This window comes from Thamnophis sirtalis, unplaced genomic scaffold (genome assembly GCF_051295495.1).
Source record: "Thamnophis sirtalis isolate CommonGarterSnake01/CBP01778 unplaced genomic scaffold, rThaSir2_p1.2 scaffold_14, whole genome shotgun sequence".
NCBI classification, from domain to species: domain Eukaryota; kingdom Metazoa; phylum Chordata; class Lepidosauria; order Squamata; family Natricidae; genus Thamnophis; species Thamnophis sirtalis.
In genome coordinates this window covers 40,095,298-40,121,914 of record NW_028261394.1, presented here as the reverse complement: position 1 = coordinate 40,121,914, position 26,617 = coordinate 40,095,298, and the positions used below count along the sequence as shown (strand labels likewise).

The 26,617-nt window shown below is 43.0% G+C and overlaps 1 protein-coding gene across 1 annotated transcript in view; it reads left to right on the top strand.

Annotated features, from left to right (window-relative positions):
- The window catches only part of VSTM2B (V-set and transmembrane domain containing 2B), a 61,825-nt gene extending 37,461 nt beyond the window's left edge, over positions 1 to 24,364 (top strand). Inside the window, exon 5 of the mRNA XM_087728623.1 lies at positions 23,919 to 24,364. Within this exon, the coding sequence (XP_087584749.1) occupies positions 23,919 to 24,007 (89 nt within the window). The 3' untranslated portion in view covers positions 24,008 to 24,364. The remainder of the gene's footprint in view (positions 1 to 23,918) is intronic.
- The last annotated feature ends 2,253 nt before the right edge of the window (positions 24,365 to 26,617 follow it).

Here is a 26,617-nt window from a genome sequence, read left to right as displayed (position 1 = left end):
GGGCAGAGTTTTGATGGTACCTTTGGGACATCTGGATGTTTTCAACCGTGCCATCCTCCCTGATCTTCAATGCAGGAGAATCACTGCATTGGGATTCAAAAATTTTTTACTACCGGTTCTGTGGGTGTGGCTTTGTGGGCGTGGCTGGGGAAGGATACTGCAAAATTCCCATTCCCTCCCCATTCCTGGGGGAAGGTAACTGCAAAATCCCCATTCCTTCCCCACCCCACTAACCTGCTTTCCAGCTCCGTTCTCCTGTTCAGGGCAACAAAAGAAGATCAGCTGGGAGGCAGTGGGGGGGGCGGGGCCAGCCTATTTGCCGGTTCTCTGAGCTACTCAAAATTTCTGCTACCGGTTCTCCAGAACCTGTCAGAACTGGCTGAATACCACCTCTGGTATTATGCAGTTTCCATGGTACAAATGGTCCCAGCAGTGGTTCTACTTTAATAAAATACCAGAAAGAGTATTCAGCATAAATGAAATCAGAATCAGGTTTTTAAATGTCACGAGGTAATAAACATGCAAAAGGCACTTCTTAAACACATCCCTAGCGTTTTAAAAGCCAGGTCTATTAAGGGCTACCTTAGACCTGAATAAAGTCAAATGAGGGAAGAAGCTTTTTTTGCTATGGGATGTAGATTAATTCCTAGACTGAAGAATATAAAAATGCCATTGGAGAAATGGCAAAAAGGGGTGGGGGGGAAGAGTTAGCTACAGGATTTTTGAGTCATGGTGGCGCAGCGGTTAGAATGCAGTACTGCAGGCTAATTCTATCAACTGTCAGTAGTTCGATCCTCAGCAGCTCAAGGTTGACTCTGCTTTTTGTACTTCTAAGGTGGGTAAAATGAAGACCCAGATTGTTGGGGCCAATAGGCTGACTCTGTAAGCCACTTAGAGAGGCCTGTGAAGCACTGTGAAGCGATAAGTGCTGTTGCTATTCCTATTCTTCATTTGAAAAGTTAGTGCCAATCAGGAACTGTGTTTACCAGTTCTCAAGCCTTAAAATGAGAAAAATACAGGTTTACCTGTGTTTGAATTGAGATATACACCAGAGAGAGGGGGGAAGGGGGGAGGGAGAGAAGAGAGAGAAGAGAGAAGAGAGAGAGAGAGAAAAAGAGAGAGAGAGAGAATCTAACCATCAAATATATTGCAATATATATTTTCATGGGATGCAAATTTATGTCAACTAGCATAGGAATGCTTCTCTCAATCATTGCACCCATGCGCAGCTGATGCTTACAGTAACAAGACAAAAATGTAAGATGCTAAAATGTAAGATCCAGCATGTCTTTAATTTTTTAACTCAGCTTCAGAGATCAGAAGGGAGGCAATGTGGTGTAGTGGTGCCAGGCTAGAAACCGTGAGACTATGAGTTCTAGTCCTGCCTTGGACACAAAGCCACGTTCTCTGAGTCCTAGGAAGAAAGTAATGGTAAACCATTTCCAAAATTGTATGTCAGGGTTCCAAATAGCATCCAAAAGTAAATCAGAGTCCAAGGCAAAGTATTGCTCAAAGTCCCAATTTATTAAGAGAGTCATGTTGGCACCTATGGGAAAACCCGAATCTGAAAGCTTCCCGATTTTCCCCACCCAGTTGAAAGTTCAAGATCCATCACATGGTCCAATCTTCCACTGCCATGCTGGCAGTTTCACCCATGCAGTTCCGGTCAGGTGCAGAGGCACAAAGACAAAGGATGACCTTGGCTTTCTAGAAAGAATTTTGTTATGGCTACATAGCATCTAACTCCTTACAATCCCCCCTCCCATTTTCTCACAATAGAAAATGCATGGTTGAATAATAGAAAGTGTGGCAGGCCAAAGGTCCAAAAGAAAAGATAGCTGCAGGCCCGACACTATAGTCAGATAAATTGTGTTCTTCCAATGAGAAATAAAGTGCCTTGTTTATAAGTGGATTCAAAGTCTATTCCGATTTCTGTTTGAAAGAACCAGCACTAGCAATTGTTCCTGGAAAAAAAAGAGTTTAGGTGCTTTAAGTCTACTGAGTAAGGAATACATCATAAGAGTAGGAAAGAGGGGAGGAATGGGAAGAAGAGGGGAAGGGTAAAGGGGAGGAAGGGGGAGGAGAGAAGGGGAAGGAGAGGAGGAAGGAAGGAAGGAGAGAAGAAAGAGAAGAAAGGGGGTAGGAAGGAGGGAGGGAAGGAGGGAGGGAAGCAAGGAGGGAAGCAAGGAGGGAAGGAAGGAGAGAAGGAGAGAAGAAAGCAGGGAAGGAAGGAGGGAAGGAAGGAGAGAAGAAGAGAAGAAAGGAGGGAAGGAAGGAGGGAATGTAGGAGAGAAGGAAGGGGGGAAGGAAGGAGGAAAGGAAGGGGGAAAGGAAGGAGAGAAGGAGAGAAGAAAGGAGGGAAGGAAGGAAGAGGGAAGGAAGGAGGGAAGGAGAGAAGGAGGGAAGGGGGAAGGAGGGAGGGAAGGAAGGAGGGAAGGAAGGAGAGTAGGAGAGAAGAAACGAGGGAAGGAAAGAGGGAGGGAGGGAAGAAGAAGTAGGACCGTTGTAAGATAAGATGGATCTATGGGATGGTAAGAAAGCAATCTTCAAGTATATTGTCCACTGTAGGGAAAAAATTGTTATAAATACATATTATTAATAACAGTTATGAGATCATATAATTGTGAATGTATATATGAAATTGATAAAATAAAATAAAAATTTAAAAAAGGAATACATCAGTGGTGGTATTCAGCTGTTTCAGACTGGTTCGGGCAAACCAGTAATGGGGACCTGCAGGTGGGCTGGCCACCCACCCCAGCACTATGCCATCCTATTTAGCCACGTTTTCTAAGCCACACGCAAGCGAGCAAGCTGCGCGGGGTCACATTTTCGGTACACGGCGAACCAGTGGTAAAATTTTGTGAAATCCAACTCTGGAATCCATGCTTGGGATTGTGCTCCACATTTATTTCTGCAATATATATTTTTTTCTCTTCTTCGTCCCTTCCCCACCACACCGCCCACAAGCGCCAGTATTAAAAAAAAAACCGATGTTGTAAATTGTGAGGTTGCAAGCGTGTTTTACAGATGGAACGCCTTGTATTTCGCAGCCCTGAATCCCACTGTTGTAATTTTACATCCATTTATGCCTGAGTAGTAGAGCTTGAAAGTTACCAAGTGGAAGGAAGATAACTTTCCCCTATTTCCAAATTCCAAGAATGCTTGCCAAGGAAACGGTTGCCAAAAAAAGGCCCCCGAGAATCTGTTCAGAGCATGTACAGAAGTGCAGAAAAAATTATTCAAGTAAGAGGGATAAAGCCAGCCAAAAATCAATCTGCTGAACATATTCTAAAACTGTAGGACATCTAGGGGTGAAATGTTCCGATATTTCAGGGGCTGCCCCAAAGAAGAGGGAGTCAAGCTATTCTCCAAAGCACCTTTTCAGGCAGGACAAGAAGCAATGGGTGGAAACTAACCAAGGAAAGAAGCAACCTAGAACTGAGGCGAAATTTCCTGACAGTGAGAACAATTAATCAGTGGAACAACTTTCCTCCAGAAGTTGTGACTGCTCCAACATTGGAAGTTTTAAAGAAGAGATTGGGTAACCATTTTTCTGAAGTGGTATAGGGTTTCCTGCCTGAGCAGGGGGTTAGACTAGAAGACCTCCAAAGTCCCTTCCAACTCTGTCATTCTGTTCTATTTTTGGAGCATCAAAACTGCACATTGTGATGGAAATACCCAGCTAAGACAATGAAACGCACGTCATTGTCGACAAAGAACTTTTCATTTAGTGACTGCTGGAAGCTAACAATGGCACTGAAAGACGTGGCTTGCGGCTATTTTTCACACAACCGTTGTAGCATGGTCACGTGATCAAAATTCAGACACTTGGCAAACTGGCATGCATTTATGATGGTTGCAGCATCCGGGGGCTCATGCGATCACCTTTTGCGAACGTCTGGCAAGCGAGCTCAAAGGGGAATCCAGATTCCCTTACGAAGTTTACGAATGCGGCGATTCGCGGTGGCAGGAAAGGGCGTAAAATGGGGCCAAACTCGCTTAACAGCCATCTCACTCAGCTGCAGAAATGTCGGGCTCAGTGGTGGCCATAGGTCGAAGAAAACCTGTATACCAAAGGAGGGCATGGATCAGTGGTTGGTTTCCAATTATTTTACTACCGGTTTCCTTGTGTGAGTGCACCAGTGGTGGGATTCAGCCAGTTTGCACCTATTCGGGAGAACCGGTTGGTAACTTTCTAAGTAGTTCAGAGAATCGATTATTGGAAGAAATCCCCTTTTGTTTTTTCCCACTTTACGGGGCTAATCCTGTAAGGAAGGCAGGAAGGAAACATTCTGGTGTTGTTTCTAGCCTAATCTTTATTGACCTGCTTACAGAAACTGCCTCTCCGGTTAACCCTTATTACATTGTAACAGCTAAGGCGAAGCGCCCATCGACCTGAGTGACCTTGAGTTGGCCAAGCCCACCCAATCACATGACCACCAAGCCCAACCTACCCAGATAGTCATTAGGGCAGAGAACCGGTTGTTAAATTATTTGAATCCCACCACTGGTGTGCACGACGCTTCTACACATGTGCAGAAGTGTCTGGGAGGGTGGTTGGAGCCTCCCACCACCACTCTACTGGTACTCCCAATCCAGCTGAACCAGGAGCAACCCATCTCTGGCATGGATGATTCCACAGACTTTAAGTTACAACCTTTTGCTGCAAATCCTTTGGGGGTTTTGTTTGTGCATCTGTTGGCTAGGCCAGTAGTTCCCAATCTTTCTTTCCACCACAGGCCTCCTTTAAATACCTTTTATGGCCATGGATCATGGCCATGGACCCCCAAGGTTTAATTCAAGATTTAAATCATAATATTTTTTCAAGCCTTCTGTTCTGCTCCAGGCTTTCCCAGCAGCACGAAGCCGAGTCCTCGTCCCGATAAACCCCTTTTATTTAATTTAAAGTGAATTCCTCTCCAGCAAAGCCTTTCCTCTCCCACAGTTTTTCAAGAGAGTTCACAATTACTGACCTTTATCAGGCTTGGAGAGTGGCCAGGCTGATATCTTTCAGGTGCCGCAATACTTGGCAAGAATACAGGAATGAACTAATTGTCTCCTGCAAACTCCACTCCCCTTTCGCTCCTCTTTTATTTCCTCTGGAAGGGGCCATTCACTGTCCACCTGTGGCCTTACTCCCAAATCGACCCTTGTTCCTTAGCTGTTCTCTTCATCTGGCAACTCTGTGCATGCGCACACTGGGAACAGGCTCCAGCTGTTTGTCTGCTTCACTGATGTCTGACTCTGAAGGCAGCTGATAACTGGCATACGGCCCTGGCCCCCTCTCTGCCTCCGACACAGAGCCCTCATCAGAGCCTTCCCCAGACTCCAGAACTGGCCCATCTTCCTCCCCAACCTCCTCACTGTCCAAATGTGCTGCCAGCTCCACTAGCCACTGGCGGGCCATAACACCTTCATGGATTCCCTGTGATGACATTGCACATCCCCGCTCCCATAAGTCCACAGATTGAGACCCACTGGGCTAAGCAATCGCTGAGAAGAACATCTCACCTGCCGGATCATATGGATTCCAATCCACACAACCTGATACCAGTCGGGCAACTGTAATGTTCGCAAGCTCTTATTTGCCGAGATTTTGCCATGGTAGAATAACGGTTACCCCTTAGCGCTTGTCACGTGGGAATCCTTCCCACGAATCCAGATGTGCGTCGATAGGATGGCTTACAACATTATAATTATGCAGTGATTGGAAGGGTGGGTCCTTCTTCCTTCCCAAAAAATTGAAATGAAATAGCAATAGCAATAGCAGTTAGACTTATATACCGCTTCATAGGGCTTTCCGCCCTCTCTAAGTGGTTTACAGAGTCAGCATATTGGCCCCACAGTCTGGGTCCTCATTTCACCCACCTTGGAAGGATGGGAGGCTGAGTCAACCCTGAGCCGGTGAGATTAGAACCGCTGAACTGCAGATAACAGTCAGCTGAAGTGGCCTGCAGTGCTGCACCCTAACCACTGCGCCACCTCGGAAAAAGGCATGACCCAATGCCTAGCCAACAAAAGAGTCTAAAAGCTATCCTACAATGGCGACAGTACGAGTATCTGAAGTATCTATTAATACAGGAATAAAAGGCCCACGAGTTAGGAAAGGAATAGAGCTCAACAATTTCATTTCGAATGCACGCAGAGAGGAATAATTGCTTCCGAGCTTTTTGATGTATCCTAGAAAGCTGTTTTAGGGTTTTGTTTTGTTTTTTTGCAGAAACAGTTTTACTAACACACACAGTTTTCCGAAGGGTGAGTGTGGCTAAACCAAGGAAGGACAGCAGTGATAACCTCGCTTTATATGTCCAAGTGGAGAAACAAACGCTAAAGAGTATTAAATTGGCAAGCGCAATTCAGAGTTAGCAACCGGTGGCATTGTATATTAGAACGGCGAAGGCAGTGGTGAAATTCAATTTTTTTTTTACTACCTGTTCTGTGGGCATGACTTGGTGGGCCTGGTGTGGCTTGGTGGGCGTGGCTTGGTGGGCGTGGCAGGGGAAGGATACTGTAAAATCTCCATTCCCACCCAACTCTGGAGCCAGCCAGAGGTGGCATTTGCCAGTTCTCTGAACTACTCAAAATCTCCGCTACCGGTTCTCCAGAACCTGTCAGAACCTGCTGGATTTCACCCCTGGGCCAAGGGATCCTAATATGTGAATCCAGGGGTGAAATACTACCGGTTTGGGCGAACTGGTGTTTCTGACAATCAGCTGGGCGATGATCAGCTGTGAGGCGTATATTAGCTAGAATTGTCAGATTTCCTGCCTTCTAGCTGATCTAAATCAATCCAATGGGCAGAAAAGGAAATTATGCAGACAAAGCAATTGAGGAGAAGACTGTTGATATCATGTCTTTATAGAAATATCTAGTGTGGTTGTGGTCACCTTATTGTGTAGAGCTACAGTTGGCTCATCTCGAGCAGAATTGAGGGCTGCTGAACATTTGGCAGGAACTCTGCTAATAAATTTATCAAGAGGCCGGAGTGATTTCTACAAATTCTCATGCTTCCAGGGCTTTGGCTGAAGGGAGAGAGGTAAAATTAAGCAGGAAATGCGATAGGGATGTGCAAAGTCATGCATTTGTGGAAAAGAAACTAGAGACAAGTGTGGCTCTCTTACGTTTCTCGTAATTTATTTCTCATATTCGACGACTAGTGTAATTTGCACGGGTGCCCAGCAGTTTGCATCCATTAAAACGCATTAAAATGATGACATGCAGGAGGATGCAAATTGCTCTGGAGTGAATTTTAACAAGTGAGGGAGTTTATCCATCGTTGTTGTTTTTTTCCCTTCCTGTTATTTTTATCTTGATTTGCTTGGACTGTTGATTTGCTGTGTTTTTCTTTCCTTTTCCGTTTTTGCTGCATTTGAAGATTAAACCTTCGTGTTTCTACAGTAGGCAAGCTGGCAAGAATCATTTGGCTGGCAGACAGAGAAGGGAGGGAGCAAGGGAGGGAGGGAGGGAGGAGAGGAGAAGGGAGAAGGGAGAAGGGAGAAGGGAGAAGGGAGAAGGGAGAAGGGAGAAGGGAGAAGGGAGAAGGAGAGGCATTCTTGCAGTGATGTTATGTTTGTGGTCTTCCCAAAGAATATCACATCAAGATAAGGATATCTAGATCCAGGCCCATCTTCCACTTATCTTTGAATTAATTAATTAATTTGCTATTTATTTATATTTCATTTATTTAGTTTGTCAAACATGTACAAGATAGCAGGTATAAGTATAAACATGGACATGAACAAAGGAAATAAGTCCAAATAAACGGGGACAGTAGGACAGAGATGGAAGGCACGCTGGTGTGCTTATGCACGCCCCCTTTATGGACCTTTTAGGAATGGGGTGAGGTCCACGGTAGACAGTTTAAGGTTGAAGCTGTGCGGGTTAGAGGAAGTAACAACGGAGTCGGGTAGAGCATTCCAGGTGTTGACCCCTCTGTTACTGAAGTCGTATTTTCTGCAAGCGAGTTTGGAGCGGTTTACCTTGAGTTTGTATCTATTGTTTACCCGTGTATCATTGAGGTTGAGGCTGAAATAGTCATTGACAGGTAGGACGTTGTAGAAGTCACTTTTGTGTACTACGCTTAGGTCGGACCACAGGTGGCACAGTTTCAGGTTGTCCTTTATGAATGAAGAGAATTCATGCTTGGACAACAACTTTGAGAACTCTGAGCTTTTAGCTGAGCAATCATGTACATATTTAAGCAGGATTATGCACGCTCGCATTTGTACTCATAAGATTATCAAACGTTTGCACAGCGGCTTCTGGATGTTAGTAGGTATTTTGATACTTTCCCAAAGGAGAAGGCTTGGGCGCCTCCCATCCCTACTTCAAGGCAACGATATCCTTGTGTTGTAAATAGGTTGCGCTGATTATGGGTTCTTAATTTAAGGAGTGATTTGGGTGGGAGGTTCACAATGAGAGCATCCCACCGCACGTCTGCAAGTGAGACAGTGACAAAACAATTGTGTGTTTCTATTTTCAATAACCCCAGTGGAGTTTGCACTGAGGCAAGGGGGGGGGTTTGAAAGTGTCAGTGCAATGGAGTTATTGTGGAGACAGTCCTTAGCTACGGGTTATTTTTGCGTCGTGGGCTGGTTCTCGCTGGAAGGCAAATGATTGTCATTTGAGAAGGGAGATATTAAGCAAATTAAGGTCTGTGTTTTATGATGCTATTTTGGGGCAATTGAAGAGCCTTGTAAGCTTCCTTATGTCGATGGTTGACTACTGAGAGAACAGACTGTCAGACTAGATGGGCCAGAGGTCATATACAGCAGGATACTCCTTATGTTCTTATATTAAGAACATCGCCTTTTCCTGAATAAAGTCTTTATTTAGCCTTTAGAATAGAACAGAACAGAACAGAACAGAACAGAACAGAACAGAACAGAACAGAACAGAACAGAATAGAATAGAATAGAATAGAATAGAATAGAATAGAATAGTTGGAAAGGATCTTGGAGGTCTTCTAGTCCAACCCCCGGTCTAGACAGGAAACCCTACACCACTTCAGAGAAATGGTAATCCAACATCTTCTTAAAGACTTCCAGTGTTGGGGCATTCACAACTTCTGGAGGCAACTTCTGTTCCACTGATTAATTGTTCTAACTGTCAGGAAATTTCTGCTCAGTTCTAAGTTGCTTCTCTCCTTGATTAGTTTCCACCCATTGCTTCTTGTTCTACCCTCAGGTGCCTTGGAGAATAGCTTGACTCCCTCTTCTTTGTGGCAGCCCCTGAGATATTGGAACACTGCTATTATGTCTCCCCAGTCCTCCTTTTAATTAAACTAGACCTACCCAGTTCCTGCAACCGTTCTTCATATGTTTTAGCCTCCGGTCCCCTAATTGTCTTTGTTTCTATTCTCTGCACTCTTTCTATAGTCTCCACATCTTTTCTACATTGTGGTGACCAAAATTGAATGCAATATTCCAAGTGTGGCCTTACCAAGGCATTATAAAGGGGTATTAACACTTCACGTGATCTTGAGTCTATCAAGATCATGTGAATTTGGAAAAGCTAGCCACAATATCAACCTTCGACATCTGTAGAAGGAGAATACGCAGAAGAGCTTAATAAAGTTAAGTTAGTTCCAACTGCCATTCAAGATGGCTGCGCAGAGGGATGAACCCTGTGGGGCAAGAGGCAGCCATAGTTGGCAACCCTTGTTACAAATTGGATTGAAATGTGAAAAGATTGTTACAGGCAATTTTATACATTCTCATAAAATACCGGAGAGGCAGCTAGGTCCCTGGAGGAGCCATGGATTACTATCCCTACAGGAAGGAGGAGGAGGAGAAGAAAATGGAGGGGCAGGAAGAGAAAGAGAGGAGGTCATGCAGGCCTTAAAAAGAACTTTTAAGCTGAGTAGGTTTCCACCCAAGCCTTCAATTCCAAGTAGATTTCTTCCCAATGCAAGATCTCTTACTAACAAAATGGGTGAATTAAGGATACATATTGCAACGACTAAATACATCAAGAAGTGCTGTGTTTTGCTAATCATAGAAACTTGGCTTCATTCGCTCATTCTGGATGCAGCTGTTGAGCTGGAAGGCGACATAGCTCACCGGCAGGACAGGAATAGTGAAACTGGCAAGAGCAAAGTGGGAGGTTGAAGCCTTTATGGGAACAAAATCTTGTAGGCTGAAGATGGCATTTAATTTCGTTGTACTATGTGCAGTGACAATAAAGTAAAGTAAACTAACTGGACCATTTTTAATACATGAAAAGCGACGCAGTATGTTCTGACCCAGCACCCAGAAACATGACAAACCATCTGATGTGAACTCAAAAGATTCCTTTATTAGGAATGCCAGCAGCCCCAGTAAAAAGTTTCTCTCAGAGGCTAACAAATCCCTCTGGCCAGAAGATGAATAGTTGTCTGCCATGCCTATTCATCTCCGCCTCCTGCCTTTTATCCCCAGAGCTAGGGCCGGGCTTCACTAACAGTGGTTGCTCTTCCGTCCCAAGGACCGGCCCATAGATTTCCACTGCACTCCTCTCCTCTGCCTCCTGCACATCTGTGCGTCAGACACTGTTCCTCCTCTTCCTCATCAGCCACCTCCACACCTAGGGGCTGTTGAAGGCTGACAGACAGCACAGGCTCTGTCTCTGTCTCTGTGTCTCTCTGTCTGTCTGTCTCTCTGTCTGTCTGTCTCTCTCTCTGTCTCTCTCTGTGTCTCTCTCTGTCTCTGTCTCTCTCTCTGTCTCTCTCTCTGTCTCTCTCTCTCTGTCTCTCTCTCTCTCTCTCTCTCTCAGCTCCATTCCCTCTTTCCCCTTGGAGTTCTCAGGTTGTCCTGATAATGACACTGACTCCCATGCCGCTGCCTCCTCCTCCTCCTCCTCCTCCTCCTCCTCCTCCTCCTCCTCCTCCTCCTCCTCCTCCTCCTCCTCCTCTGATTCGGCTGCTGGAGGAGCCGGCGGCCTACATGCCACAACACAGGGATCTAGATTCACACATTGTGCCAATTCCATAACACATTTTATTGGAGTCTGATACGGCATGTTCCGTGAATCCAACCATTTGTATACTAGACTTTATGGCATAGTGTTGTCCAACTTCAACTTTGTTTGTTCAGTAAATTGGGACTAAGCGAACCATGCTTGGTTTGAAGTAAGCATCATCCCCTAGACTGAACACAATCTTGGAAACCTGGGTAGTTCCAACTCTGTTATTTTATTCTGTCTCTAATCCAACTCTAACCAAGTCACTGGCCAAAAACTAACTTGTCTGAAACTATCACGCTCCATTATAATCCATTCTAGGCTCAGGAAGGTCACAATTGGATTCATTTACACAGCAAGTTCTTTGTCTCTGAACTGGCAAGGCAGATAGCAGATTGTTCTCCAAGAAGGGGGAAATACTGCCGGAGATTCTTTGTGCCATCTGTTGCACAAACCAACATTTGTTTCCCAATGTTTTACAACATTCATAGCTTGCATGGAATCCATTCATAGCTGTGTGGGTGGAAGAAGCATATACTGATGAGAGGGTTAGAATTGTTTTGACAAATTGGAAAAGAGTCTTGCGTCCTCTAAGACTGATTTCCTACTAGTATCCAGAGAAGAATATCAGAAGAGTATCATATATTTTTTGAGGGGGTGGTGATCAGAGGAAGTGGTAACACAAACTATCAAACCCATAATGATAAAGCTTCTACTAGTAGCCAAATTTCTAGAGTCACTTGGTCAAGATTAGGGGATGAGATCTGTCTCTAATAAACAAAATGCACAGGTACAGTATATGTGGCACCTTGCTCAATAGTTGTGACTGTGAGAGGGATCTTGGAGTCCTAGTGGACAACCATTTAAATATGAGCCAGCTGTGTGCAGCAGCTGCCAGAAAAGCCAACACAGTTCTAGGCTGCATAAATAGAGGGATAGAATCAAGATCACGTGAAGTGTTCATACCACTTTATAATGCCTTGGTAAGGCCACACTTGAAATACTACATCCAGTTTTGGTCGCCATGATGTAAAAAAGATGTTGAGACTCTAGAAAGAGTGTAGAGAAGAGCAACAAAGTTGATTAGGAGGCTAAAACATATAAAGAACAGTTGCAGGAACTGGGTATGTCTAGTTTAATGAAAAGAAGGAGTAGGTGAGACATGATAGCAGTGTTCCAATATCTCAGGGGCTGCCCCCAAAGAAGATGGAGTCAAGCTATTCTCCAAAGCACCTGAGGGCAGGACAAGAAGCAATGGGTGGAAACTAATCAAGGAAAGAAGCAACTTAGAACTAAGGAGAATTTTCCTGACAATGAGAACAATTAATCAGTGGAACAACTTTCCTCCAGAAGTTGTGAATGCTCCAACACTGGACGTTTTAAGAAGATATTGGATAACCATTCAAAGTGGTGTAGGGTTTCCTGACTTATCAGGGAGTTGGACTAGAAGTCCTCCAAGGACCCTTTCAACTCTGTTATTCTGTCCTGTCCTGTCCTATTCTGGATGTAGCAAGCAGAAGAAAAAGCGAGCAGTAAAAATAAGCAGAAAGTCAACATGATGTAAGTCCTCCAAGGTCTCTTCTAACTCTGTTATTCAATTCTATGAAGAATTTACATTGGCTGGATATATATTGGGTTAAACTACTAGGGAAGCATAATTATGAAATTCCTTAAAATTGGGTTGACTTAGGATGTATTTGGGTAGATTGCTTGGCAACAGTACAGATGTGATATCCCAGTCTGCTGGCTCTGCTGGCTGGAGAATTCTGGGAGTTGAAATCCACAAGTCTTAAAGTTCCCAAGTTTGGGAACCACTGTGATATCCTGTTGTTTTCATGGCTTTTTCTACTTCCTGGTCTAGTCTAAGTCCTGAATTTATATGATGGTGTGTCCATCTGTGTACTTGACCAGTGGTAGTAGTGATGGTGGTGATTACCATCCCTCAGAAGAAAATACAATATCAAGCAAGCTCAAGAATGGATTGAAAATGGAATTAAGGACAAAGTTAGCATATCTCATAATTGCAGGAAGCATGAAACATCAAATAAGGAGCATACACTAAAATCCACCATGAAAGCATCATTGAAGGCCACCTTGTCAAGTGAAATGCACCAATGCTTTCATTCCTATTTTTAAAAATTTATTGCATTAGGCTTATTTGTCTTTCTGATCCTAACCAACGTTGAGGTGCGTTAAGTTCAGGCAACAACCAAGGTTTGATTGTGCAAAACTGATGTGACATACTTCCTGCAAGAATGAGGGTTAGATCAGATAAGATCAGGTGGAGGTAGAGGAGAAGACACACCTGGAGGAATGGGAACAAGATAACAGTACAAGGTCAGTGATGGCAGTGTAAGAAAACTTTAATGAAAGGCATTGATCTTGAACCAGAAGATGGAATAGGGTGGTAGAATAGAAAGATGGATGTTACATGCTCACATTTAATTCTAGTGTTAGTCCAATACTGAAGCCTCAAAAGCGATAGAGTTCTCCCTTCTCTGTGGGTTGAGCTTGCAAGTATTTTTAAAAAGTGATAGAGAATCAAATACTTTGGTTGTGCGACAGAACAGGTAGTCTTTAGGTTAAGGTAATGATGATTTAACAGCTGACCGGCTGCTGTAAGGCTGTAAACCAAGATGATGCCATGAGAATGAGTCAGCAGCGTTATCACTTTAAGAGGCTGTCTATGTAAGGGAGGTCCTGTAAGGGTGATTTCTCTCTCCATGTGTGCTTCCATGTTATAGTTGAAGATTGATTGGTTGCCTGGTTTTGCCTAGTACGTGTATCAGAGGTGGTATTCAGCAGGTTCTGGCCATTTCTGGAGAACCAGTAGCGGAAATTTTGAGTAGTTCGGAAAACCTCTGACTGGTCCTGCCCCCATCTATTCTCTGCCTCCCGAGTCTCAGCTGATCAGGAGGGAATGTGGATTTTGCAGTATCCTTCCCCTTCTGTGCCCAACAAGCCGTGCCATGCCCACCAAGCCATGCCCACAGAACAGTAAAAAAAAATGAATCCCACCACTGACATGTATGTATGTATGTATATGTACAGACAGACAGACAGACAGATATGTGTTGTGGCCCGGAAGGAGCTGTTGGAGCTGCCACCGGACTCCGATAGCGAGGGGCCCTATGAATCGGCCCTGGAGGATGTGGAGGACCCTGGACAGGGTTCCGACTCCGAGCAGGGCACAGAGAGACTGGTGGGCCACCAGGTGGCACCTGAGCCTTGGATCAGTGGGGAGGAGACAAGAGAGAATGATCCAGAAATCAACAGTGAGTTGTTCCGAGATGCCCGCCGTTGAAGGGCAAGAACAACTACGTAATTATAGGAGGTAATTATGCTCAGCTGATGGTTATTAAGCTCCTCTACAGACTATAAAAGAGACTGCTTGTGCCACACCCTTCTTGCAGAAGGCAATGCTTTGACTAAAGAGAAACAAACTTGGCAGGCTGGATTGCTGGATTGAGTTTGTCTGAAGTTCTGCCAAGGTTTGTCGGCCTTGCTGCCAAGGTCCTCATCTGTTTGTTTATTCGGCTTTCAGACACCGAGATTCTGGTCTTGTTATTAAAGGACATTCCATTTTACGCTTGTCTTGGCTTTCGTTACTGGATGGAGGAGGGGGTCAGAACAGATATGCCTTGTAGATAAATCATTGTTTGAAAGACAAAAGCTCTGTGTACTACATTTTGCTCCTGGGTTGTCTCAAAATAGTAGTCACACTGTCCACACTCTAACACTTTAATACAAACAACCAATAGAGCAGCTGGTCTTTAGAGGTTGTGGGTGCTCCATCACTAAAAGCTTTCAAAAAGAGACTGGACAACCATTTATCTGAAATGGCATAGGACCTCCTGATCAAACAAGAAGTTGGACTAGAAGACCTCCAAGGTCCCTTTCAACTCTTATCATTCTCTGTTCTACCTGCATGGGTAGACTGCCTCTAATTCATTGGATTTCATTTGGGTTACATATTTGTGAAGGTTCTCCCCTGCCCATATCTTCATCCTAGACCCTGCAATAGTTTGGAGTGGAGTCTTCAGCCCGCCACTCAAAAGTCAATGGAAGTTTTCAGTCTGGGGGGCGGGAATGCTTCACACTCATGAGATGGTTAATGAAAGCAAGAGAGAGCTTGGTATGCTTCTGTAATTTCCAAACCTCTAACCTTCTGATGGTCCACAGAGGTCTGTAACAGGTCCCACATGCAGCTGCATTAACACAGATAAATTGTCTGCATCACAGTCCTGCTATGTCAGGATTCCTAATTGCACGATGGTATCACATTAAGGGATGCAGTGGCTCAGTAACTAAGATGCTGAGCTTATCAGTCAGAAAAGTTGGCAGTTTGGTGATTCGAATCCCTAGTGCCACATAAAGGAGTGAGCTCCCGTTACTTGTCCCAGCTTCTGCCAACGTAACAGTTCAAAAGCATGTAAAAAATGCAAGTAGAAAAATAGGAACCACCTTTGGTGGGAAGGTAACAGCGTTCCGTACGTCTTCAGCATTTAGTCATGCCGGCCACATGACCATGGAGATGTCTTTGGACAGCGCTGGCTCTTCAGCTTTGAAGCGGGGATGAGCATTGCCCCCTAGAGTCAGGAACGACTAGCCCATATGTGGGAAATCTGTGGAAATGAAGTCTTTCAGATCAACAAAACAGTCTGGAACATTATTTTTTTTGGAGCCATGCTCACTTAATGGACAATATTGTCCTCTAACTATTGAGTGGGCAGAAAGCTGTCATTTAAATGAGATCCAAGAATAATTAAGTAAAGCTGTTGTGTCAAGGTACCCACGGAGAGAGAGAAGAGAGGAGAGACGGAATTGTACTGAACAGATGGGACAAAGGTAATTGCTTTAATTCCCTGTCTCCTTAGTCAATACACAGCGTAGATCAGTTCTTAAAAAGCAGGAAAGGCCATGTTCTTCTGTCCATTTCTTTATGACATACCACCGAATGAAGGTTCGTGACGAGGGGTTGAGGAGGCCATGCTTTTGCTAATGTTGGTCTTTATCCAATTTGGCAGAGCTAGAACAATCATGATGTCAACACAGATTGGCAGTTGCTTTCCCAGACTTGACATCCTTCCAAGCCCTACCTAGAGATGAGAAAAGAGACCTGAGAGATGAGCCATGAGCTCCACCACATGACCATGAGTTTTTTCTCAACTGTGAACTATTTGTGGTCCTCCTAGGAGAGCCCCAGCTGGTTCCTGTTTAGGTGAAATTTTGCAGAGCGGTTAGAGAAAGTTTGCTTGGGACTGGTGAACTGATGGCTCAGTTCATCCAAAGAAATCCAATAAACTGTTCAAATTCCAGTTGTTCTGTCCTAGGCTTCCCAAGATCATGAAGCCGACTCCTCGTCCCAATCAAAACTCTTTTATTTAGGTTAAAGGGAATTCCTATCCAGATAAGTCCCGGCCAACAGTCTTTCATGAGATTTCACAACTACAGACCTTTATCAGGCTTGGAGAGCTGCCAGGCCGATATCTTCCAAACGCCAAGCTGTAGCAGCAATTACTTGGCAAGAAGTCAGGAACAGAACTTCACCCTAATGAATTGAACTAATTGTCTCCTGCAAACACCCCTCCCTTTTCGCTCCATTAGAGAGGGCTGTAAAGCACTGTGAAGCAGTATGTAAGTCTAAGCGCTATTGTTATCGCTTTTCCTTCCTTCCTTCCTCATTCATTCATTCATTCCCTCCCTCATTCCCTCCTTCCTTCCTCATCCATTCATTCCCTCCCTCCCTCTTCCTTCCCTTCCTTCCATGGTGGTGCAATGGTTAGAATTCAGCATTACAGGTTAACTCTGCTATTGCTATTGCTGTTATTATATGAATAATGAAGAGCAGGTTACCTATTTTCCCCCCACTGGATTTAGTCAATGTGAGCAGCTGTCATCCTGCAAGTTTTGATAAAATCTCTATATGAACCCTTATTACTTGAAAGCAAGGATTTTTGCATCAATGCAGACATTCTGCTAGGTTCTGCTGATAGCCCAGGCTTACATAGACGTATGTATGGGACTCCCTGGGACATCATTGACACCATACCCATCATAACGACATTGCCCAAGTGAGAGGAATGACCTCACTGCTGTCATTTGTGGCTGATGCAAATGACACCATTTGTATCATTTATGCAATGACACTGTGAGGAGTGGTGTGGTTTGGTGGGCTAGAGATGGAGCTCTTGCCATAATAAGGAGGCTGTGAGTTTGGTCCTAGGTAGAGGCAGATATTTCTCTCTCTGGGCAGTGAGAATTTATCTGCCGGACAAAACTCTGCATTGGCAACAGGAAAGGCATCTGGCCATTAAAACACTATGATAGCTCCGTTCAGTTGTCCAAACTCCACCCCGCATGGGATTATGGAGTCATTAAAAGATGATGATGTACAATGACACTGTGACCTGCATAGAAATAGCACTTAGACTTATATACCACTTCATAGTGCTTTGCAACCCTCCCTAAGCTGCTTACAAATGTGAGCTATTTTTGGGGCTGTTTTCAGGCCGTTTTGGGGGCTGTTTTTGGCCTGGAAAATGCCCCAAAAGCAGCCTGAAAACAACCTGGAAAGTGGCCTGGAAAACTGCCAGAAAAATGGCCTGTTGGTTGTTTTGGGGGGCTTTTTCTGGTTGTTTTCTGGCGTTCCGGTGCCTGTGAAGACCATATGCACACTGGAAACCAGAAGAGCAGCAGGCGATGGTGCACGTGCCAACAGAGAGGGCTCTGCGTGGTTCACCATCACAGACCTAGTACCTAAGTTCGTACGTGACCCGTCAAAACCGCGGTAGACAAAACTGCGCTCGACAAAAGCGCGTACCTGACGTCATCAGCAGCGCGACGAAAAAAATTAAAAATAAATTAAATTGAAATTAAAATAAAATAAAATTAAAGCAAGCCGATTCACATAAAGGTAAGGGTTAGGGTTAGGGTTAGGGTTAGGGTTAGGTTAAAGGTTAGGGTTAGGTTTACGGTTACGTTAAGCGTTAGGGTTAGGTTTAGTGTTAGGTTAAGGGTTAGCGTTAGGTTTAACGTTGGGTTAAGGGTTAGGGTTAGGGTTAGGGTTAGGTTAAGGGTTAGGTTTAGGGTTAGGTTTAGGGTTAGGTTTGGGGGGGTTAGGGTAAGGTTTTCGCTTTAATTTTAAATTTACCACTCACAGCGCAATGTTTTCGTCGCGCTGTGATGACGTCACGTACGCGCTTTCGTCGAGTGCGCTTTTGTCTACCGCGGTTTTGTGGTGGAACCAGTTCGTATAACCTCCTCAGCCAAAATGGGATCAAATCATGGTTTCTCGCGACATGTACAGCAGCACACGAAGAGGTCCCTCTGCAGATATCCATCTTCCTATTTTACAGACAAAAGCACATTCGATACACCGGCAAGAAAAGCTTCCCTGAACTTCTCACCTGCTGAATCTGAATCCACAATATTGCTCTAATCTCTGTGTGGTGTGTAGGTGGGAAGCAGTGCAGAGCCTCGCTTTCTTGTAGAAATGTACTCTCTCGCTTGATCTGCCTTTTAGAGGTGACTTATTTTTAGTGAGTCGCTTGGACAGGTTCTCGGAAATGAGATCCCTCGTTGATGTTCCAGCATTTGACAACGTGCAGCATGAATCTCCATCGTAATAGTCTTGACACTTGTGGCCAAGGATTGAAATGACTTTAGACCACAAGCCAGCTCACCATTCTCATTGATTCTGGTTGATCTTCATGGCAGTGCTCAGCTACTTATTTCACAATCGGGCCGGTTCTTGTTGAGTAATAAATGGTATGAGAAAAATTCCTGTTCGACAAGATTGAGGAAGGTGACCTTGAAGGTCATTTCATGTCCCCACCCCCCTTCCATTTCTATCAAGATTCACTTAATTTCTCCCTGTAGGCCTAATCCTAAATCTATCTTAAACATTTGCTGGGTACAAAAACCTGCTTATGTTTCTTCAGTTTTGACATTGCTTACAACCCAGAGACATTTAAGACTCTTGGTGGCCTGTTGACTTAAAAGAGATCACCAACCACAGGGCTGCCACATTTGTGCTGAAAGATCCAGAAATAGTAGAAAAAAACAAATAGCAATAGCGCTAGGATGGAAGGCTGAGTCAACCTTGAGCCTGGTGAGATTCGAACTGCCAAATTGCAGGCAGTCAGTAGAAATAGCCTGCAGTACTGCACTCTAACCACTGCGTCACCACAACTCTTACTGTTTGCCATCTAGAGATCAATCGGATTTTTTGCAGGCTAGATTGTCAAACTCTTCTCCCCAGCGAGATTCAAGAGAGCCAATCTAACCTCTCCTGGAATTAGATCTCCTGGAATGAGATGGAAATTTTGGGCACAGTTGTGGTCATAAATCAAGGACTACCGAGATATCATCAAAAGTTGGTGGTTAAAGAGGGTTGATTTAGAGTTAGCTTGGTTTGTTTTTTTCCCTTCTGGTCTTCTGGATTCAGGAAGTAAGAAATTGTTTTTTTAAAAAAATTAAAAAGCTGGTTAGTTATTTTAAAAAAACAAACAAAGCAAGAAACAAGATCTGGAAGTTGAAGCAAATCCTTTGATTCTCTTGGTAACAGAGCCAAGCCACCAAAGGGCAACTGGTGTCAGAAATTATGCAAAGCTTTTAATTAAAAATTGCCCACGAGCTAAGGAGGTTAGCTGTCTTCCTGCCAGGGGCTTCTTGGAAAACTTTTCAAAGTGCTGCAAATTGGATTGCACGGAAATCTAATAGCGGAGCAGCAGACTTGGGGCTGAGTGATATCGATTGAGATTTTTAAAAAAAATAAAAATATTCAAAGACAGCAATGAGAGGGAAAGTATATTTTTCCTCTCTCTCTCTTTATCTCTCTCCATGTCTTTCCCCTCTCTCTCCCTCTTTCTTTATTTCTCTCTCCCCCTCTTTCTCTCTCTTTCCCTCTCTTTATCTGTCTCTCTCTCTCTCTTTATCTCTCTCCATGTCTTTCCCTTCTCTCTCCCTCTTTCTTTATTTCTCTCTCTCTTTCCCTCTCTTTATCTCTCTCTCTCTTTATCTCTCTCCATGTCTTTCCCCTCTCTCTCCCTCTTTCTTTATTTCTCTCTCTCTTTCTCTCTCTTTATCTCTCTGTCTCTCTTTATCTCTCTCCATGTCTTTCCCCTCTCTCTCCCTCTTTCTTTATTTCTCTCTCCCCCTCTTTATCTCTCTTTCCCTCTCTTTATCTCTCTGTCTCTCTCTCTCGGTCTCGCTCTCTTTATCTCTCTCTATGTCTTTCCACTCTCTCTCCCTCTTTCTTTATTTTTCTCTCTCTCTCTTTCCCTCTCTTTATCTGTCTCTATCTCTCTGTCTCTATCTCTCGATCTCTCTCCATGTATTTCCCCTCTCTCTCCCTCTTTTTTATTTTTCTCTCTCTTTCCCTCTCTTTATCTCTCTGTCTCTCTCTCTGTCTGTCTGTCTCTCTCTCTCTCTCTCTCTCTCTCTCTCTCTCTCTCTCTATCTATCTATCTATCTATCTATCTCTCTCTCTATCTCAGGCCATCTCTGGTTGCAAAAACCTAAAGAACTCCAAGATGGTAACAAAGAGATAGAGAAAACTGAAAACATTAACTTATATCTAGGAGCTATCTAAATGAAAAAAAATATTTGCTTATATTGCATTAAATCAGGGGTCCTCAAACTACGGCCCCTGGGACGGATACGTGCAATGAATGTTTGTGTTGCTGCAGAGAGTCTCCCCCTTTGGGGTCTTTTTGTGTGGATCGGAGGGGAGGAGAAATTCCAACTTGGGATCTACTTCAGCCTCCTGGTGGGGGGCTTTGGGCACAGGCTGGAGGGAAGTGCTGCTGGTGGCGAAGACCCAGAGGGCCTTGTTCCAGTGGGACAGCATCATGGCCTGGAACTGGCTGACCATCTCAACCTGCTGAGTCTCTAGGCACCAGTACCTGGCCTTGCACTCCCACAGGTCTTCCCTCTGCTTGGAAAGCCTATGCTCATAGTCCTGAATGAGGTGCTTCTGTTGAGCCTCCTTCTCAGTCAGATCCAATCTGAACTGAGCTATTTTGTCAACTCTTTCCCATGGTGGCCGTTTAGCTCCAACTACTGCTTCCTGTTGGGGCCCTAAGGAGCCCGGGCAGGGAGCAAGGAGTGGCAGGAAGGGAAGGGGAGGGGCAAATAGAGTCTGGCAAGGCGCCCCTCGATGTGAGTGACATTGAGTTGGCCACGCCCACCCAGTCACATGACCACCTAACCACGTCCATCCAGCTGGTCATTAGGCAGATCATATTAGTGGTCCGCGGGATTTAAAATTATGAATTTAGTGGTCCCTGAAGTCCAAAAGGTTGGTGACCCCTGATCTAAGAGATGAATGGCATGTAAAAAGCAGAAACTATGGAAATAGCGGTTTGAATTAAGACTGGAAAGTTCTGGGTTCTAACCTTTACCCGGTGATGAAATTCGCAGTGCATTTTAGACTAATCCTATTTCACAGTCTGACTTTGGAGGGGGTGCAGAGCATAAAAGCTGGCAAGGAAGAGGAACATGTATGTTGCCCCAAGGAAAATCATCAATAAAGAAGTCGTACCACATCAGCCAAAGGCTTATCTTATCCAGCATCCTCTATTTTGTGCTTACTGACTCGCACGTTATTTAATTGTCCTTGAGGCCCTATGTCTAGATTTATTTATCCCATATGGGCTTATTTGTTTTTAACTTGGTATATGTATAGCCTATCCAGAAAATGTATTATCTTCCTATAATGGAAATTGTCAAGGTGAATCTTGCTTCCCGTAGCCAAAGATAACATTGGTTCACATCCTATTAATCAAGAAATGCTGGAATCAAGCCATCTTGTCTCTTAGTTTCCTGGAAGCTCAGTGCCAACTCAGTTCTATGTATTTTAAAAAGATGCAGCCCTATCAGTTGCTTTGGGGTGTGAGAAGAATTAGCTGTTTAAAAATAGCCAATTATTTTATGTATGTATATATGTTCCTATCTATCTATCTATCTATCTATCTATCTATCTATCTATCTATCTATCTATCTATCTATCTATCTATCATCTATCTATCATCTATCTATCTATCATCTATCTATCTATCTATCATCTATCTATCTCTATCATTGCTCTATCTATCATATCTCTCTCTCTTTATTTATCTATCATCTATTTCTATCTATCTATCATCTCTCTCTATAATCTCTATCTATCATCTATTTATCTATCATCTTCCTATTTATCTATTTATTTATCTAGCTATCATCTATCTCTATTTATCTAGCTATCATCTATCTCTATTTATCTAGCTATCTATCTATATCTTTCTATCTATCTATATTGTTCATCAATCTATCATCTATCTATCATCTATCTATCTCTATCATTGCTCTATCTATCATATCTCTCTATTTATTTATCTATCAATCATCTATCTCTATCTATCTATCTATCTATCTATCATCTCTCTCTATAATCTCTATCTATCATCTATCTATCTATCTATTTATCTATCATCTTCCTATTTATCTATTCATTTATCTAGCTATCATCTATCTCTATCTTGCTATCATCTATCTATATCTTTCTATCTATCTATATTGTTCATCAATCTATCATCTATCTATCATCTATCTATCTATATCATTGCTCTATCTATCATCTCTCTCTATAATCTCTATCTATCATCTATCTATCTATTTATCTATCATCTTCCTATTTATCTATTTATTTATCTAGCTATCATCTATCTCTATTTATCTTGCTATCATCTATCTATATCTTTCTATCTATCTATATTGTTCATCAATCTATCATCTATCTATCATCTATCTATCTCTATCATTGCTCTATCTATCATATCTCTCTATTTATTTATCTATCTATCATCTATCTCTATCTATCATCTCTCTCTATAATCTCTATCTATCTATCATCTATCTATTTATCTATCATCTTCCTATTTATCTATTTATTTATCTAGCTATCATCTATCTATCATCATCATCTATATCTATTTTGCTCTCTTTTGGCTTTATTTATTCTTTTATCAGTCAGAATTTTAAGGATAGGAGTAAGAATCAGAAGCTCCTAGGAACTGATCTTCTGCCACACCAGATTTATTAATGTGGGCTGCGGGGAGGGGAGGAATCTGGAGAAGCACAATGTTGAAGGTTTTGTGTGTCTTTTCTGCCATCTAGAGATCGTGTCTGTTATTGCAGATAATATATTGTGGATCTCAGCTCTAGCTGTCTAGTGCCACCATCAGGTGGCCTGCTGCTTTCCTTTGGCTGAAAGCTTTTGAGATCTTACATTCCATCTACTTGTTTCCTATTAGATGCAGTGGCATCCACATTCAGTCGCCTGGCTTCCTTTCTTCCTTTTAAAATGTTGATTTAATTAGAAATTAAAATTAAAAGTGGAGCTGACATGCCACAGAAAAGCATGATGATTAGGGGACTGGACACATATGAAGAGAGGTTGCAGGAATTGGGCATGTCTAGTTTAATGGGGGGAAAAAGGACTAGGGGTGACATGATAGCAGCCTTCCAATATCTGAGGGGCTGCCACAAGGAAGAGAAGGTCAGTCTATTCTCCAAAGCGGCTGAAGGCAGGCTAAGAAGCAATGGATTGAAGCTAATCAAGGAGAGATCTAACCTAGAATTAAAGAGAAATATCCTGATGGTGGAATGGCTTGCCTTCAGAAGTTGTGGGTGCTCCATCACTGGGGGATTTTAAGGAGAGATTGGACAACAATTTGTCTGAAATGGTATAGGGTCTCCTGTTTGAACAGGAGGTTGGACTAGAAGACCTCAACAGTCCCTTCCAGCTCTGTTGTTCTGTTTTCTATCTGTATCTCTATCATTTCCATGCCTTTCTCTTCCAAATCACAACAAGGTAATTGACCAATAATTCTGCCTTAAACACTGTGCCAATGAGTTCCAAACTTTTGCCCAAATGAAGCTTTATTGTTCTCTCCTTCCTTCCCTCTGATATTTTCCTCCATTCTTTTTCCTAGGTACAGAGCCTATTTATGCTACTCACTCGTTCTTCTGTACGTTCCTCTTCGTGCTGCATAAGCTTGTACACTTGTTATTAAACCACTGATGGGACTTCTTTATCCAATAATCCTCAGCCAAACAGATGAGACCACGGCTAGAACAAAATGAAGAAGGCAACAACCCTCTACAAGAACTACAATCTTAAAAGATGGACAGAGAAAAGACTGGAAAGGAAGCATGACACATCCTACAGGGGAAGGGTAAAGCATATTTTTGGGGACATTACATGAAAGGCTTGTCACCTGACATGATAAATTTAGTTTTAAGATCCTGTGGCATCAATGCCCTATTTCACACAAGGTAGCTATAATTTTCTCTTTTCCTTTTGCAATTGTTTTCTTTTTTTAAAAAAAAAAAATCTTTCCTCCGGTAATTAATTTTGCACGAACTGTTGAACAGAAAGGGGCAAAACTCTTCTGAAGAAAGGCTCTTTTTTAATAGATACTTGTGGTTAGGATTATTATTATTATTATTATCATTGCCTCCCTCTCCACTCTCCTGTTTTTAAATTATTTCTTTTTGAAAACATTGATTTTAAAAAAAGGCACATCTTACCGTGATGGATATTCACTGTCAATAATATTTATTTTTAAATAGAAAAAAAAAAATAAAAGATTGGAAACAAGGTAAGACATTTGTTTATAAACTGTATTGTATATTGCTGAATAACAGTTGAATAATAAAAAAAATGGAGATTTTGAAATAAGGTTTTTTTTTTTTTAACCAAGATCTGAAATTCCATCTTTTCATCCTGACATTGGTTTTCTAGAAGAACAAAAATTGCTAAAGGATTTTTTTCTCTTTTTATAGGGGGGGGGGGAGAAGTCATTTGTTCTTGGGCAGGGTGTAATAAATCAGTGATTGTGGGTCAGGACCATGGAGAGTTCCTGGGATTGCGGCTGAATGTAGCTCGATAGTAAGGCAGGAATTTGGCTCAACAACTGGACTGGATCATTACAGAAATAGATGATATCTCTCAAGAGGTGGTTCTTGACCCATAACAACTAGTTTCTGAGCTGTGCAATAGCTTGCTATTTGCATTTTCTGTTCCAAATTATCTTGGACTTACTTTCATATTTGCCCGTAGCTAATACGTTTCATCTTCCTACAAGGGATATAACTGTTCCCCATTTGATTGCTGCATTGTATTGAATGAACAGATCTCACTCAGCTGATAGAGTGGTTCCAGTTTCAAAAACATGGTTTTTATTCTTTTGTTAAAGACACCCAGTACTCCCAGCCCTTGACAAGTCCTTACATCGCTGAGTGCTCTTTGAACAAGTTGTTTGAAAACCAAAGAAAGGGTCGCTGATATAAACCACTTCTGTCCTTTGAATCCTTCTAATATTCCTTGACAATGGCTTTGATTGAGGAATTGTGGAGGCTACTCACCCACAATGCTTCAGCTCTTGGATTGTGGTTAAAACCAAAAAGATTTGAAGGTGGCAGCAACTGTGAGACTGGATCCCACAAAAGACACTGTGTTTAGACTCACAGACTAAGCCCATCCGATTCACACTGTGAGCTGGACCCTGGAATAAAACCTTAGTAAGACCACACCTGGAATACTGCATCCAGTTTTGGTCACTACGTTACAAAAAAAGATGTTGAGACTTTGGAAAAAGTGCAGAAAAGAGCAATTAAGATGGTTACAGGCCTGCAGACTAAATCACATGAAGAACGATTGCGGGATTTGGATATGGTTAGACTAGAGAAAAGAAGGACTAGAGGTGACATGGTCACAGTATTCCAGCATTTGAGGGGCTGCCACAAAGAAGAGGGGGTCAACTTACTTTCCGAAACACCAGAGTGCAGGACAAGAAACAATGGGTGGAAACTAATCAAGGAGAGAAGCAACTTGGAATTAAGGAGAAAGTTCCTAACAGTGAGGAAAGTTAACCATTGGAATAGCTTGTCTTCAGAAGTTGTGGGCTATTCATCACTGGAGATCTTTAAGAAGAGACTGGACAGCCAATTGTCTGAGATAGCAGAGGGTCTCCTGGTTGACCAGGCAGTTGGGCTAGAAGACCTCCAAGGTTTCTTCCAGCTCTGTTCTCTCCTCTCCTCTCCTATTCTATTCTCATATGGAGGACATATAGAAGCTGGAAAGTCACATCAGAACTCAGTGCCCCTGCACACAATAAATAACTATCTGCTTGCTAGCCCTATGCTTCAGCCAAACGGTGAGGGTTGATAAGAAGGCAAATATTTTGCTATGTCCTTAAAATCTTAACAGGAAAGATTTGGGGGGGGGGGTGTTGTTTGTTTATTTCTAGCAACCAGAAAGTCTCCCGAGGCCCTTAGTCCTCTCAATCCAATCTACCTTTTCAAATTACAGGTTCTGGATGAATGCTGATTTGATCCACATTTTCTGAAAAGAATCACATGGCTTGATCTGAATAAATTGTCCTTGAGTTTCTATTTTCTCTCTGCATTTACATTCTACATATCAGTCACAGAATCAATTATCTGCGTTAAGGAATTGACATCAATTAAAAGGTTTTGTGTGTGTGTGTCTGCTGGAAAACCATATGTAATAATTGGGGGGAGGGGGCCTATCCCACTCCTATCCTCATGCCCCGCTGAGCTTTTAATCATATTAGTGGAGCAGAAGGACATGGAGGTATAAATCCAAGGCATGTGTGTTTGTGTGCGC